Here is a 17,366-nt window from a genome sequence, read left to right on the forward strand (position 1 = left end):
TTGTCATTAGGATGCTTTTAGGATGGGAAGTGGAAATGAGACCAGTAAGGCTTTAGGTCAGGGGTGTCCAAAGTGCGGCCCGGAGCTCGTTTTTTTTTGGACCGCGACACATTCTATAGACAAACTAAACGGGACCAACTTCCCCAAAAATGGGACCTGAAAACCAAAATGGCAGACAACCTGAGCGCCCTACTGTATAAGGTTTTTGAGGATTTCTGTATGTCCTGTCATGATGAAAAAGTGTACACATTTCTTGTGAGATATGTTTTTGAGTGTACTAAAGCTCTCAAAAGCATTTCAGTTGACGATTTAATAGCAATAGTAAATACAAGCTTACTTTAGAGCAGTTAACATAAATACAAATGAAATCTTTATTATAATAATCATGAATTATTTTATTGCTTTGTTATCTATAACACAAAGCTAAGATGTAGAAGTTTTTTTCAAATGTTAGCATATGTTCACCTACATTGTTTTAGTTTGAGTATTTTTCATATACAAAAATGTATAAAAGTGGCTCTCGCAACCTTCAATTTTTCTCTATGTGGCCCTCGCTGGAAAATGTTTGGACACCTCTGCTTTAGGTGCATCAGCCTGGTCCAAGTGTTGATGCATGTGGTCCTGAAAGTGTGATGCGTGTTACAGGAAGGGCTAACAGCAGAGTAGCAGCCGTGCGGTCCTTTGGTGCTAAAATTCTGGGACCGTTCCGAGTGGTGGACATGAGGAACCTCGGGTGGTCCTCGGAGGAAAAGAAAGCTCCAGAAGGAACAACATGGATTCTTGTGAAACATCAAGATATAACCCCACATTAAAAGTTCTGTACATTTGTTTTATACCTCAATTTAACAATCTTTCTACTGTATTTTTTCTCTGCAGTTTGTTGTTTTAGCCTTCAAAGCCAAACAATAAAATAGTTCACATTTGTGTTGTGAAGAAATAGTTTAAACTAGTAATTATCACATTTAAAATGTTATTACAGGCTAGACAAGTATGCCATTTAGCCTCACGTGAAGACAAGAAGCACCGATCCAAACTGAGGAATGTAATCAGATTACTAAAGCTGTCAAGATTACAGCAGGTCGTTAACATGTTCTTTTCTATGTACCACAAAGCTTATCTCATTATAACAAGATGTGATATTTATAACAATAAAATGTGATTTGCTACTTGACTCGTTTTATTTTCAATTTCACTACAAGTACCAAACAACTGAGCAGCATTCGGATATTTGTCAAGAGCTTCATTTTGTGAGTGAAAACGTTGGTGTTGCACATACGCAAGAAAATGACTTCAGTCCACCACAACCTTCTCGTGGGCTTCATCTGCCAACTTTGCCCAGCCTGTGGTCCGTTTTTGGGTCAGCGATGACGGCCTGGACCGCGACGATAGCTTCGTTGATTTTTGTCTGAAGTTCCCGCAGCTCCTCGATGTGCAGCAGACGCAAGATCTGAGCCGCTTCATTCAATGTGGAGTCTGTGAGGAGATCATGAATCACGTTTTTGTTTCTATGCACACAAGAACTACTTGTTTTTGGAAAACATGGCAAAAACTCACCTCCTGTATCAAAACCCAAGATGTGTTTGTCTAAAGCCACCGGGACTCCCTGAACAGAAACACATTCACTTACATCATTTATCATATGGACTTATTTATACACATTACCCACTTTCAAGACCTTGTGATGTGTCGCATGTAATTCAACATGGGAGTGCATCATCACGGTTTGTTACATACTTTGCTTAATGTCACGGTTTGATAGATTTTAGGTACACGTGCACTTTAAAAAAGCACTTTTTTTGCTTTGGTTTCTTTTTTTCTCCAGTACAACTTGATGTGTGACTGTAATAAAAACTTTTTTTTTTTTACATAGTATGTTAATAACTGGGCTTAAAATCAAACAGAAAACTAAAATCCAAGTAGAAAAAAAATGTATATTTTAGTGTAAAATGTGTGATGAATAAAGAAGATAGATATTAGTCCAATAGTTAATATAATGATTCAGGTGAGGTTTGTGTGCCATGTACACAACAGATAATGTGTACATAACAAAAACCATGTTTTCATGCACCCAATAAAGATGATCATTGATCATCCAGAATAAAACGTTGAGTCTGTGTTGGAGTTTCAAAGCCATAATGTTAGTCTTTGCATCACTTGGGCACTAGGTGGCACTGTTGGCTTACCTCCCTCTATATCCCTCTGCAACCAAACATCTGCTCATTAATTAATTGATTGTTTTACACCAATTGCTGGGTTGTGATCACGTGACCTAGAGGCATCTCTGTGTTTCAGGCAATGGTCTAGATCCCCATTAACTCACACCTGCAGTAGTGCAGATTTGGGGTTATTTTGAAAGGTTTAGTGGCAAATACTGTATATAAGCAATCATTAAAAAATATTTAAAATAGGATGAAGTGGATTTTTACACTCTTAAGAAATTTATTTTTTGAAAGATTTAAACCGTTTGTCATCACCAAGACTTTACTGCTTGCCTCGACTTCACTTTCTTTGACATTAACGGTATTAAGAGAAGAAAAGATTGGAGACACATCATGTCTTTACATCTGAGCGGTCTATAAGTGAATAATTATCTGTGAAAGACAAAGTTGGACTTGTTTGTGCATTGCTAAGTACCACATTTGACTGACATAACGAGTGCCGTGTTGCTGTGATCGTGATGCTAATGAGAAAAAATTATACATTTGTTTGAAGTTGATACAAATATTAGTCCCATCTACAATTTGTGTCTGCAGTTTTTATATTTTGTCTCATTATTTAGCTGTGGATGTCCGTTTGTTCAGTAATGTTTGATTCTGATATCAAGATTCAGTATATGCTGTTGAGCCTACGAGAGATGTATCTATCTAGTTTATTAATACTATTTAGGCTGTTATTGATGTTAACAAATATCACCAAAGACGCTATAATGTTGTCATCCGTGTCGAATAAAGCACTTGTCTTTCCTGCACAAGAACTAAGCTTTTAGTTTCTGTTGGAACATGAAAAATTAATACACCGTGGATTGGACCAACAATCACAATATTTATTATTAGGATTTACACTAACATGACGTTAGTTTATTTGCACAACCAGGTATTTGTAGTTATATTTAGGCATAGCAACCATAAAAGAACACATACTAATGCTTTCTTTACGTTTAGTTCTGCTCTCAAACACTACTATTATAGCAGAGAAACTCGATTACAAGTTTCTAAAACAAATGTTTAAATAAACATTTTGATCACAGCAGACAAGCATGGTCTGATTGTATTCCACAAGCTGATGAAAGGGATATTTTTAAGAGCTATTTCTTTCGACCCACTTTACTTTTTTCTCCTGACTTCATGAACCACTTCTTTCGGGTCTCTATGCAGTGGCTGCAATTGTAATCACAGCTCCAAAACCATGGAATCGCAAAGCGTCTATCTTTGTCAAAGTGAAGTCTCAGGGGACGAGATTTTACGAGAATTACGGCTCATGACACAAAACACCCTTTATTGGAAACACCTACAAGTCACAAAAAAACTGCAATGGAAACACAGCGATGTAAATAATCTAATATGATTTTGCTTTTTAGTGACGAGTAATCTAATGCGTTATTATTTTCAAAGTACCGTATTTTTCGGACTATAAATCGCAGTTTTTTTTTAATAGTTTGGCCGGGGGTGCGACTTATACTCAGGAGCGACTTGTGTGAAATTATAAACACATTACCGTAAAATATCAAATATTATTATTTAGCTCATTCACGTAAGAGACTAGACGTATAAGATTTCATGGGATTTAGCGATTAGGAGTGACAGATTGTTTGGTAAACGTATAGCATGTTCTATATGTTATAGTTATTTAAATGACCCTTACCATAATATGTTACGTTAACATACCAGGCACGTTCTCAGTTGGTTATTTATGCGTCATATAACGTACACTTATTCAGCCTGTTGTTCACTATTCTTTATTTATTTTAAATTGCCTTTCAAATGCCTATTCTTGGTGTTGGGTTTTATCAAATACATTTCCCCCAAAAAGTGCGACTTATATGTTTTTTTCCTTCTTTATTATGCATTTTCGGCCGGTGCGGCTTATACTCCGAAAAATACGGTAGTAATGACATTAAAGTTACTCATCCAAAGTCACTGAGCATAACTATTTTTGTCATATTCCTTAGCAAGAAGACATAATAGCTTTCTCCATGCCTCTGGGCGAGTGACAGCATGCAGGCAACAAGTCACATTTTCAGCACAAGGAGAGCGGGGAGCAGACCCAGCCACCAATTTATCATTAGGCTGACAGGAAGTTGCCTGTAGCTGCAATGTTACTAATTACCCCTAAACTAGATAAATAACAAATTTTTCAAATTAATTGTGATTAATTACAGTAAATTACTAACATTAAATAGCTCAATGTTTTGACACTAATGCAATGTTATTGTCAGAATGTACAAAAGCAAACATTTTTAAATGTTTTACTTGAATGCACATCATTTATTTGCTTAAACCTTGTCAACAGTTTCACCTAAATTTGCCGTGGAGTCTCCGAACTCATCTTTGCACGGACGTATGCGCTCACCTGATTGATCACTGACCGTGTCACAACCCACGCCATTTTTAGGTAACCAATCGGGGTCAAGGTAAAGCAGCGTGTGTGCTCAAACTAAATTGCATGATTAATCTACATTTATACATGACTATAAATATAATTTTAGTGATTGATCACATAAGTTAACTTGTTATTTTTGACAGCCATACTTCAAACATCCTATACTAACAATGAATTAATGTTTTCTATTTCCAACAGTTACTTATATTTCTGTCTATTCTACTTGTGTCCTTAAAAATACATCAAAACGCTTAATCAATCATGATCGTGTTAGCTAGCCCCCCACGCCCCCAGACACGTTTTGCTTCAACAACATCACTGATTATTACTCGCTGCAGACTTCATGAGAGCCAACAAACATAATAAAACAACACTTACTGTCTGCTGTAACTGGGATGCCGACTCACAGGATGTTTATATATCCTCGTTCAGATGAATGACTCATAATACCGCGATGAACAAGGGGGGGTGGAACACAGCGCCTTTTTTGGGTTTTTTTGCCATTTCTGTGTCTAAGTTGGCTGTCAAACTTACAGTGGGGCAAAAAAGTATTTAGTCAGCCACCAATCGTGCAAGTTCTCCCACTTAAAATGATGACAGAGGTCTGTAATTTTCATCATAGGTACACTTCAACTGGGAGAGACAGAATGTGGGAAAAAAATCCAGGAATTCACATTGTAGGATTTTTAAAGAATTGATTTGTAAATTATGGTGGAAAATAAGTATTTGGTCAATAACAAAAATTCAACTCAATACTTTGTAATATAACCTTTGTTGGCAATAACAGAGGTCAAACGATTACTATAGGTCTTTACCAGGTTTGCACACACAGTAGCTGGTAATTTGGCCCATTCCTCCATGCAGATCTTCTCGAGAGCAGTGATGTTTTGGGGCTGTCGCCGAGCAACACAGACTTTCAACTCCCTCCACAGAATTTCTATGGGGTTGAGGTCTGGAGACTGGCTAGGCCACTCCAGGACTTTCAAATGCTTCTTACGGAGCCACTCCTTTGTTGCCCGGGCGGTGTGTTTGGGATCATTGTCATGCTGGAAGACCCAGCCACGTTTCATCTTCAAAGCTCTCACTGATGGAAAGAGGTTTTGGCTCAAAATCTCACGATACATGGCCCCATTCATTCTTTCCTTAACACGGATCAGTCGTCCTGTCCCCTTAGCAGAAAAACAGTCCAAAAGCATGATGTTTCCACCCCCATGCTTAACAGTAGGTATGGTGTTCTTGGGATGCAACTCAGTATTCTTCTTCCTCCAAACACGACGAGTTGAGTTTATACCAAAAAGTTCTATTTTGGTTCCATCTGACCACATGACATTCTCCCAATCCTCTGCTGTATCATCCATGTGCTCTCTGGCAAACTTCAGACGGGCCTGGACATGCACTGGCTTAAGCAGGGGGACACGTCTGGCCCTGCAGGATTTGATTCCCTGTCGGCGTAGTGTGTTACTGATGGTAACCTTTGTTACTTTGGTCCCAGCTCTCTGCAGGTCATTCACTAGGTCCCCCCGTGTGATTCTGGGTTTTTTGCTCACCGTTCTCATGATCATTTTGACCCCACGGGATGAGATCTTGCGTGGAGCCCCAGATCGAGGGAGATTATCAGTGGTCTTGTATGTCTTCCATTTTCTGCTAATTGCTCTCACAGTTGATTTTTTCACACCAAGCTGCTTGCCTATTGTAGATTCACTCTTCAGTCTGGTGCAGGTCTACAATTCTTTTCCTGGTGTCCTTCGACAGCTCTTTGGTCTTGGCCATAGTGGAGTTTGGAGTCTGACTGTTTGAGGCTGTGGACAGGTGTCTTTTATACAGATAACGAGTTCAAACAGGTTCCATTAATACAGGTAACGAGTGGAGGACAGAAGAGCTTCTTAAAGAAGAAGTTACAGGTCTTTGAGAGCCAGAGATCTTCCTTGTTTGAAGTGACCAAATACTTATTTTCCACCATAATTTACAAATAAATTCTTTAAAATTCCAACAATGTGAATTCCTGGATTTTTTCCTATTCTGTCTCTCACAGTTGAAGTGTACCTATGATAAAAATTACAGACCTCTGTCATCATTTTAAGTGGGAGAACTTGCACAATCAGTGGCTGACTAAATACGTTTTTGCCCCACGTAACTTCTCAGTTAATGTCCACATAATTTTACTGTCTAGGTGAGAGGCATGATTTATATTCCAGAATTAACTTTCACAAGTTCCAAGGCGAAAAAGCAGCTCACCGACTTATGTCAATAGAGCGTCATAATGAAGTTGTCTCTCTCTGATCAATGTGCCACTTAAAATAGGTCCTTAACATTAGTGCTTATAATAAAAATATCGCTAATACTTGGTTAATACTCAATATTCAAATGTAATGCAGTATTGTTAGCGCGTTTTGGATAGTTATTTGTTGGGTTTTATGGTTGGCATAGATGCAATACACGCAATGATGTCATGGCTCCCATTGGCTCGATTGTAAGCAAAATTTGATTTAGGAGTTAGAATGCATTAAAAAAAACCTAAAAAGACATGTTCTAGTCTCTCATAAGGATTGTGAATAATAGGCGAAATTCCATAAAGTGCAGTTCCCCTTTAAGGCTTTTTAAGACCTCGCAAATACATTACTCTGATCTGATACGCAGTTACCCAGGTTGCAATAAATTAAACATGATGATGGACTAAGCCGCTTTAACATGATAATTCTGACAGCTCTAATAATAATACAATTGTAAAATGGAGACAAAAAAGGTGCAGAACCTGACTAACAAGAACACAAATTCTAACAACTGTTCATTCCTGAGAAGGCAAGATGAAAAAAGGCTGCAATATGTTTGTTTACCTCTTTGCTCTGGCTGGCTTTAGCGATGGCTTCTGGGGAAAGTCTCTCCTGGATGAGGATGCGAACGGCCTTGCAGGTAAGGTGAAAACTCCATTAAAGATAAAGTCGTGTGCGGCATTAAATCAGGTACATAGCTGCAAGCACTAACTTTGAGCATCACCAGGTAGTCGTCATGTCGCTGTATCTTAAGAATGTTGGCCAGGGCCATGACGCCGGCTTTAAAATCTGGCGAGTCAGCTGAATAACGCAAACACATGATTGGTGTGGAAGAAAGACAAAAGGACTTTCCTGATTTGTGATGCGTACTGTCCAGGTTGACAAGAGGGTCTGACGTCGCTCTGACATTGGCGGAGGCTTCCAGTGGTGGACAGTTTTTGTACTTGTTCACTAGGAGGAGAGGAGGTGATTTATTGTCATTGCTCAAAAAATATACACCTAAACTTGGTTTGGTGGCTGCACTTCCATTTATAGCCGTGTTGAGGAAATGTTAATGAGGCTAGGAGACGTTACCTCTTTTTTGACCTACAAATGTTGATACAATGTCAGACACTTGTTCTAAACGATGCCAAAGTATCATTTACAGTACATGTACCATATTTTCTGCACTATAAGGGGCACCCAAAAATCTCCAATTTTGTCAAAAGCTGACAGTGTGCCTTATAATCTGGTGAACCTTATATATGGACCAATATTGAGCCACAACAAACCTAAACTTCATTTTCATAAAGTTTAGGTCTCGCAACTACGGTAAGCAGTCGCCAACTTAATTTTCCCCCGTAGAAGAAGTTCTTCTTCTACGGTAAGCAGCCGCCCCCGTAGAAGAAGAAGCGTGCGGTGCATGCTGGGATATATGACTGCGCGAGGCGTGCCGTTTTGATTTCCATTTGTTTGTCTATGTAAAGACCCCAAAATGGCTCCTATTAAGAGACACGCTTACGACGCAGAGTTTAAACTTAAGACGATCAGTCAAGCAGTAGAACACGGGAATAGAGCAGCAGCGACACTGACTCGATTAATGACGACTTTGACGAGACGGAGCCGGGCATGTTGGATGCCGTATCCGCCCAACTGTTTAATTCGGACACTGAAGAAGTAGAATTCGAGGGATTCGTGGATGAGGAATAACTTCATAAAGTGAGCTTTACATGTTTATTTTTTGTGTTGTGTTGTGTGACATTAACGTTTGAGCAACGTTGAGTTATAGATATATTGTTATTGCTTTGCACTATTTCGAGTGTTACTATATTGTGATTGCACTAACGTTTGATTTACCGTAACAGTATCACTGTTTTTTACGTGTTTATTGAATCACTATGTGATATAAATGTTGCACTACATGTTATACCTTGCTGTTGTTAAAAGATAAACAACACACCACGTCACTGACTTTACCTCTGGGAAAATAATAAAACAGCTGTTTATTCATTTTGGGAGTGAACAGAGTTGTCAGAACGCTGGTTTGTAATCTATTAATAAAGTTTGACTGACCTATCTGACTGTTTTGTAGACATTCCCTTTAGCGCAGCTCCATCTAATGGATGCATAGGTGCGCCTTATAATCCGGTGCGCCTTATATATGAACGAAGTTTAGAAATATGCCATTTATTGAAGGTGCACCTTATAATCCGGTGCGCCTTATAGTGCGGAAAATACGGTAATTGGAGGTCAGGTAATTTTTCAAAAATGTTTTCTTTTTTAAATAAGTGGTGTCAGATCGACATCAATGTGTGCCAACATACTTATATGAGCAGTGATGTTTTAGGTACGCGTCCTGCATTCCAGACGCATTCAAATCTGAAAGGACGCTGTTGCCTCAACCTCTGTGCGCCTCAGGGAGGCGCCTCACTTTCCAATTAAAAAGCATCAATTGTCGACAAAAATTATGAAGAAATGTGTTGCCAACAAATGTAATTTTATAATAATGATTGGCGACGTCATTGCGCTTGTTTTTCCGGACAGAAGCGAACATGCACGTGTCAGCGCGACTGGTGACTGCCGAGCAACAGGAAAAGCGAAATGGCTATGGCCAATGAGAGTAAACCAAACTTGTCAAAGACACAAATAACTTGCTTTTCACGGCAGTACGTCTGTGATAAGGAAATATTTAAAGTGGAGGCATGTTGGATATCTGGAAGATGTGATTTGCGACTTTCCTCCGTAGGATAGTTAGCTTGTTAGCTAGCTAGCTAGCAACAGAGACAGACTTGTGTGAAAAATATATACAACTATTTTTTTAATCGAGGTCTGCCAACTAAACTTTGTCTACATGTATACAGTACAGGCCAAAAGTGTGGACACCTTCTCATTCAATGCGTTTTCTTTATTTTCATGACTATTTACATTGTAGATTGTCACTGAAGGCATCAAACCTAAGAATGAACAAAAAAAGGTGAAATAACTGAAAACATGTTTTATATTCTAGTGTCTTCAAAATAGCCACCCTTTGCTCTGATTACTGCTTTGCACACTCTTGGTATTCTCTAAATGAGCTTCAACAGGTAGTCACCTGAAATGTTTTTCACTTCACAGGTGTCATAGTTTTGATCTATTGATCTTAACACATTGTCATCACAAAATACATTTCCTTTTTGAGGAAGCTAGATAGCTGTGGTGTCGTTTTGTATTTTTTGCCTTATAAAAAAAACTTTTTATCAGCAATTTACCTGTGCTTGCTTCTTAAATGGACACAATTCGAATGGAGTAATTTTTGTTACAGACTAATGAGCAGCATAGTTAGCGTATAAATATTTCAAAACGAAATATTTATCATTGTTAGTACGAGCCTAAAAATGTCGTAATCTGAATTTTAGACCCATTGACCTAATTAGAGGCAATTAATTGGTATATGCTTCATAATCCGCTTAGTAGGTTAATTTTTAAGATAGTCAATGACTAGTCAACTATCAAAATGGTCGTTAGTTGTAGACCTTTACATGCACTGGAATTGTTTTTATTTTGACAAGGGCTTAGGAGTGTAGAAGTGAAAAATAATTCCTTGTGCTATGGCGCCATCTACTGGTCTTTATTGTACTCCTATATACAGTATGTACTTCCTGCAGAAAAATTTATTATGATGCCTCTGCTTTGTCTTACCTATCCATTTACTACGGCTTGTCTTACCATTGTCTCCATATTCATATCGAACAGCCAGGCCCAGCAGCCAGTCCACAGCCTCTGCTCTCTCAGACGCTCCAAAAGGACAGTTCAAGTCCTGCAGGTACTGCACACAAGTACACAGTCGCAATAAATATAATATTTAACGCTAACTGTTCAGTCAAACTGACATTTGTTGCAAAATACTATCATTTAAAGCTCTATACAAAAACTCATTAAAACTATCCTAAAAGTCCAATAATTGAAGGGTATTTAATTTAGTTTTTAATGTAGCTAAATTGGGTACCCAGTCCCCGCATGTAATAACGAACATGGACAAGATGATCACAAAACCAAATGCCACCGCACAAGTGTGGGAATATTCCAGTTCAAATCTTTGGATCAAGATGAGCGTATCAACACAGAGGAGGTGGTAGTTTGCCGAATGTGCTCGAAAACGACAAACCTGCACGCCCACTTGAAACACAACCACCCAACAGTCCACGCTCACTGAGGCATTCGGTGTACAAGGTGAGTGTGAATAAAACAACGCAAAATTGTATGCGCTCACAGAAAGTGTGGTTAAATACATCGCCAAAGATATGCTGCCATTTAATTATTTTGAAAACTAGCAGTGTTTCCCATAAACTGCCAAGATACCTGTGGCGGTGGGGGCGTGACTATGGGCGTGGTCACCATGACATCATCGAGTAATTTGCATAATTTACAACAATGGTATGATTTTCTCTAAAAAGGCTAAAAAAATGTATACTTACTAATTAATAATAACAGTTTTCTTTTAAACGTCCATCCATCCATATATCCATCCATTTTACAATATAATTACAACACTTTATGTACATATTTATATACAGATTTGAACAATAAGTTATTCACTGAAATATATTTATTAATTGTGGTTCTTACAAAAAATATATCTTATAAAATATAAAAGCTAAAATGTCTCTTAAAGCTCTGCCCCTTTAATTAGTGCATACTAAATAATTTAACTTTAGCCTACTACTACAACCATATTATTTACCAGCAACATAAAGTGAAACAGAGGCAGAGGTGTCCTGCCACAGTCAGTAACGGGGACGGCGTGGCGAAGTTGGTAGGTTACTGGGGTTCAATCCCCACCTTCTACCATCCTAGTCACGTCCGTTGGGTCCTTGGGCAAGACACTTCACCCTTACTCCTGATGGGTGCTGGTAGCGCCTTGCATGGCAGCTCCCTCCATCAGTGTGTGAATGTGTGTGTGAATGGGTGAATGTGGAAATACTGTTAAAGCGCTCTGAGTACCTTGAAGGTAGAAAAGCGCTATACAAGTATAACCCATTTATCATTTATTATTATAAATAAACAGAAAACAGTAGTGGTCAAATACAAATAAGGCAACAAGAGAAGTATCCTACACTTCTCTTTTGTAAAGTAAATCTGAACAGCCTATATGGGCATCTACATCAACTATATGATTTGCCTGAGAAGCTGGACAGTACAAAAAAATAATAATTATTATTTTTTTAATTGTATTTGTGGCGGATGTTATTCTTTCGTGGCGGGCCGCCACAAATAAATGAATGTGTGGGAAACACTGTAGCATTTCTAAAAGTGCTGCAAACATTTGACAGACATTTGTCATGTTGTTCCTCCTTCGGAATCCGCCAGACTTTAGTTTTGTTTTGTTTTTGCATATGACCTGTTATTAAATGCTTATAGTGTAGTCTTTATATTGTCACTCTGCACTTTTGTTTAAAAAGGTCCTAACTTGATTGTCAGTTAAGTAATGTTCAACTCTCCCTCTGCCTACATGTCCAATATTGAACAGCAATTTTGCTTGTCAATACCTCATTTAGCCATTTTATTAATTGTTTTGCTTGTGTATATCTGAGAGCCCCCCCACCCACTCAACATATTTTAACTTGAAAATGTAAACGTTTACATTCCAATTACAATATTAAAATATACTATAAATACAAGTTCATTGCATTTGAAAAGGATATACACGCAATATCATTACATCAGCAGTTAATTTGGTCTCAAAAAAATAATGACAATATCGATTATCGGCGATCTTTGTAGGTCAATATATTGTTGAGCAAAATTTGTTATCGGCCCAGGCCGAGCGCTCCTTATTTTACTCACTTAACCCTTGTGTAATGTTGATATTGTTGTTACTCAGCCAGCGTTTGTGGGTCTGATGGACTCTTATCCCAATAAACATCTGTTCAGTATTTTAACACAAAAGTGTTTGATTGTGAGGCATTAAAAGCCACAAAATGCAACGGGTCCATCAGACCCACAAACGCTGGCTGAGTAACAACAATATGAACGTTGCACGGAAAATTTCTCTGCCAGTTTCTGCATCCCACAGGGATTCTTCTTTTGTGTTTCTGCACCTGCGGTTCCCACACAAGGTTGCAGCATTGCTTGTCAACACTGTCTGCTCTCATTTTCTCGCACATTTCACCCTCTGATGTTCTGTGTACCTACACTCTGTCCTCCTCCTGTCTAGGCCTGCTGTGTGTGTGTGTGTGGTACACAGAACATACATTTCCACACTTCTATTAGCCCTGGGTCCAGTGGACCCGGACATCTTGTATGTAATAGAAATGTGTAGGGGGGGTGTATGGTGTGTGGTCATTAAATATGTTTTCTGATATATGTTCTTCACAGAAAATGAACCAGTCAGTGAGTCTCAGTTTGAAAAATGTATTAATTGTATCATTTTTCTTTTAATAAAAAAAGGAAACGGGTCCCACAGACCCGAACACAATCCTTTGTGTGCACTACCAAGTTTGCACCTGTTTTGATACAAACTTCTACACCACAATGGGAAAGACCAAAGAGCTGACCTCAAGGACAAGATCGTAGACCTGCATAAGACTGGAATGGACTACAAGTTTGGCACATGAAGGAGTCACACAAGTTGACAAGGTGAATGTGATGAAGTCACATGACAGCAAAATGGAGGCGTTTGGCACGTGTTTATTTGGAGAGAAACATTCTGCTTCGTAATGTTTCGTTCACCAAATTCTCCCCTGACATGTTTGCAACCCTGCTCGTAAACAAGAATTACTATGAATTGATTAATGTGGACCCCGACTTAAACACGTTGAAAAACGTATTCGGGTGTTACCATTTAGTGGTCAATTGTACTGTACTGTGCAATCTACTAGTAAGTTTCAAAACATGTGACGTCAGTGATTGACTACATGGAAGCAGCTGAGGAATCTCGTACATTTGCACTCTACTGCACATCATCCATCCATTTTCTACCGCTTGTCCCTACTGCACATCATATCGCTGCCAAATGTGACATGTTTGTTCTTGTATTGTTTAACTATTAGACTTATATGTACTAGTTATTTTTGCTGGCTGATTCTGGGGCCCCTGTAACCAATTTTGTATGTGTTTTATCGGAATGACAAAAGAAACCCTTGAATGCAAAAGTGTAGTTATTGTTGTAATTAATTGAGTCTCACTTGGTTGTAAGCTGCTGGCCAGTCCGAGCCGGGGACGTCTCTGAGATTTCCTCTGTCTTCAATTTTGTAATGTCGGATCTTCTGGTCCTCCAACCACACGATGCAGTTCCTGAACTGGCTCTCATCTGTGGACGTATACAGGTGCTATGTGTTCACTTCAACTACACGATGCTTAAAGAAATGTCTTACCTGTGCAGTCAAATTCACCAGGGTTGTGATAATCTAATGCCGTCAGTTTTCTTCGAAACATGTCTGCGTTGATATCTCCTTCCCTTCAACAGGAAATCATCCGCACGTTTGCGAGGAAATACTTCCGGTCTCAAGGTATGGGAAGAACGCATGCGCAGAATCTACACGGTTTTTTTTTGTAGATTCAGGTTTTTTAATTTCACTCTTTACCATCGCCATAGTATATCTATCTATCTACCGAACGATAATAAATTAAGTCTTTACATAAATTCTTTTTTTCAAGCCTACATCAGTGACACGCATGCGCAAACTGACACGGCTGATTTCCAACCGTTCATTTCTACCACTTGTCCCTCTCGCGGTTAACAAAATACATTTCCCTTGTTTTCACCGGCAAATAACCGCCAATTTGTTGATTTGCTGCAGGCATTCCCTCTTTTAGCTCCTAATAAAGTATATTGCTGGGCAGGGGCGCCGCTAAGGATTTTGGGCCCCATGAAAATAATCTTTACAGGGCCCCCAACACAGCGGCAACATTATAATTTCATCATCATTAGGGGCCTCTCTGGGCCCCCCTCCATCATGGGCCCCTAGAATCCGTCTCCTTTACCCCCCCCCCCCCCCCCCCCTTTTCGGCGCCCCTGTTGCTGGGTGCCATATGACCTCAACCCTTGACTAACACCCTCCCCCTTCCACATCCCACCTCCCCAGATTGTAAATAACCAAATGTAAATAATCAAATGTATATATTTGTTCTTGTGCTTTCTGAACTCACTGTGTTCTCTGCTCGCTGTACATATCCTACCAAGTCAGACCTACACTGTTTCAATGTCCATTTCTCTGATGATGCAATTTTTGATGACTGAAGTGCTGATATCAACTAAACCCTCCTCATCCCATCCCCCGGTTTGTAAATATTGTACATAATGTAAATAATTCAATGTATATACTCTGATGATTAACTTGTGGGATGACTGTATTTTGATGACAGTATATATTTATTTTGTACCATGAATTTATTTATGTGGACCCCGACTTAAACAAGTTGAAAAACTTATTCGGGTGTTACCATTTAGTGGTCAATTGTACGGAATATGTACTGTACTTTGCAATATACTACTAAAAGTTTCAATCAATCAATCAAACGCCACGTCCTTTTTTCTTCGCCGCGGCTTAATTCGCATGATGGTCAAGCAGCTTGAGCGAAGCATTAATACAAGTAAGAGAAAGTGTAAAGTTTGAGTAGAAAATGTGGTTGAAATATAGAGATAGGAAATAGCTTCCATAGAGTCCCGAAATAAGTTGTTCTTAAAGTTAACAAAGTCAAGGGTAAAAACGAAAGCGCGTCGAGGAAATGGCTCTTAAAAGTATCACTTTCATCATCTTGTGGAATACAATCGGACCTTACTTGTGTCTGCAGCGATCACTTTGTAAAATGTTTGTTTGAACATTTGCCTTGTTTGAGAAACTTTCGGTGATGCAATAAGAGATTATTCTCTATAATAGTAGTGTTTGAGAACATAACTAAACGTAAAGAAAGGACAATAGATCATATTAGTTTGTGTTCTTTTATGGTTGCTATGCCTATAGGCATAGCAACCATAAAAGATTTAAATATGAAGACCTGGTTGTGCAAATAAACTAACGTTGTGATTGATTGATTGAAACTTATATTAGTAGATTGCACAGTACAGTACATATTCCGTATAATTGACCACTAAATGGTAACACCCGAATACGTTTTTCAACTTGTTTAAGTCGGGGTCCACGTTAATCAATTCATGTTAAGTCCTAATAATAAACATTGTGATTGTTGCTCCAATCCAACGTATTTTCTTTCTCGATTTTTATAACAGAAACTAAAAGCTTAGTTCTTGTTGTTGTGCAGAAAAGACAAGTGCTTTATTCGACACAAATGACCACATTATAGCGTCTTTGGTGATATTTGTTAGCATCAACAAAATATCCTTAATAGTATTGATAAACTAGATGACTAAATCTTTCGTAGGCTCAACAGCCTATGCTGAATCATGATATCGCTAGCAAACATTACTGAACAACATGGACATCTATACCATAATGGGATAACGTATGAACTTCACACCCTAAAAACAACTGCAGAAAAATAATTGTAGATAAGGCTAATATTTGTAGCAGGAAATCAAATTCAAACAAACTTATAATTTTTCTCATTAGCGTCACGATCACAGCAGCACTACACTCGTGTCAATCAAATGTGGAACTTAACGATGCACAAATAAGTCAATCAATCAATCAAAGTTTACTTATATAGCCCTAAATCACGAGTGTCTCAAAGGGCTGCACAAGCCACAAGGACATCCTTGGCTCAGATCCCACATCAGGGCAAGAAAAAAACTCAACCCAATGGGATACAATGACTCCAACTTTGTCTTTCACTGATTAATTATTTATTTATAGACCCCTCCAGATGTAAATACATGATATGCCTCCAATCTTTTCTTCTTTAAGTACAGTGAGTATCAAATTAAGTGAGATTGTAGTGAGCAGTAACATCTTTGTGATGATAAATGTTTTAAAATCTTACCAAAAAAAACAACTAATCATAATGTGTGCCACTCCATTCCAGTTAAAAAAATAATTTCATGATTGCTTACATATTTGCCGCTAAACCTTTCAAAGTATTGTATGCCCAAATCTGCACTGATGTAGGTAAATAACAGTAGCCTAATGAGGCGCGAGACCATCGTCTGAAACCTGTAAGTGCCCGTACGTGCTTCTTGGACACGTGATTGCAACCCAGCTATATAACTGTCTAAAAATAATATATAATGTATGTGTCTTTTGCATTGTTGCTTGAAAATACATTACAATCAGTGTTCCCAACTCTGTCCTAAAACGTTGTTGTTGCCTCATTTGCATAATTGATTGTAATGGATGTTGAAGGGGAGGAATAACATGGCAGAAAAAGTGAGTCCAAAAACGACAAAATGTGATCAGACCTGTAAGTTAATGTTAAAGTTGGTTCATAGATAGTTTTTTAATATTAATCATTTAAAATATCATCCATCCATCCATTTTCTTCCACTTATCCGAGGTCAGGTCACGGGGGCAGCAGCCTAAGCAGAGACGCCCAGACTTCCCTCTCCCCAGCCACTTCGTCCAGCTCCTCCCGAGGGATCCTGAG

The 17,366-nt window shown here is 38.6% G+C and overlaps 2 protein-coding genes across 3 annotated transcripts in view; one reads left to right on the top strand and one right to left on the bottom strand.

Moving 5' to 3' along the window:
• nid2a (nidogen 2a (osteonidogen)) overlaps positions 1–1,171 on the top strand; it is a 158,424-nt gene extending 157,253 nt beyond the window's left edge. For both annotated transcript variants that reach the window (XM_062054011.1, XM_062054010.1), the window contains exon 61: positions 646–1,171. The gene's annotated coding sequence lies outside the window, so the exon portion shown is untranslated. The remainder of the gene's footprint in view (positions 1–645) is intronic.
• rtraf (RNA transcription, translation and transport factor) lies at positions 1,146–14,355 on the bottom strand. The gene is made up of 8 exons (XM_062054012.1): positions 14,201–14,355; positions 14,012–14,136; positions 10,554–10,653; positions 7,740–7,820; positions 7,582–7,670; positions 7,434–7,502; positions 1,555–1,603; positions 1,146–1,473 (listed from the first exon to the last, which is right to left on the bottom strand). The coding sequence occupies exons 1-8, from the start codon at positions 14,259–14,261 to the stop codon at positions 1,319–1,321; spliced, it is 729 nt and encodes a 242-aa protein (XP_061909996.1). The 5' UTR covers positions 14,262–14,355; the 3' UTR covers positions 1,146–1,318.
• Positions 14,356–17,366: the final 3,011 nt, after the last annotated feature.

The sequence above is a fragment of the Entelurus aequoreus genome, linkage group LG07 (assembly GCF_033978785.1).
Source record: "Entelurus aequoreus isolate RoL-2023_Sb linkage group LG07, RoL_Eaeq_v1.1, whole genome shotgun sequence".
In the NCBI taxonomy this organism is placed as follows: domain Eukaryota; kingdom Metazoa; phylum Chordata; class Actinopteri; order Syngnathiformes; family Syngnathidae; genus Entelurus; species Entelurus aequoreus.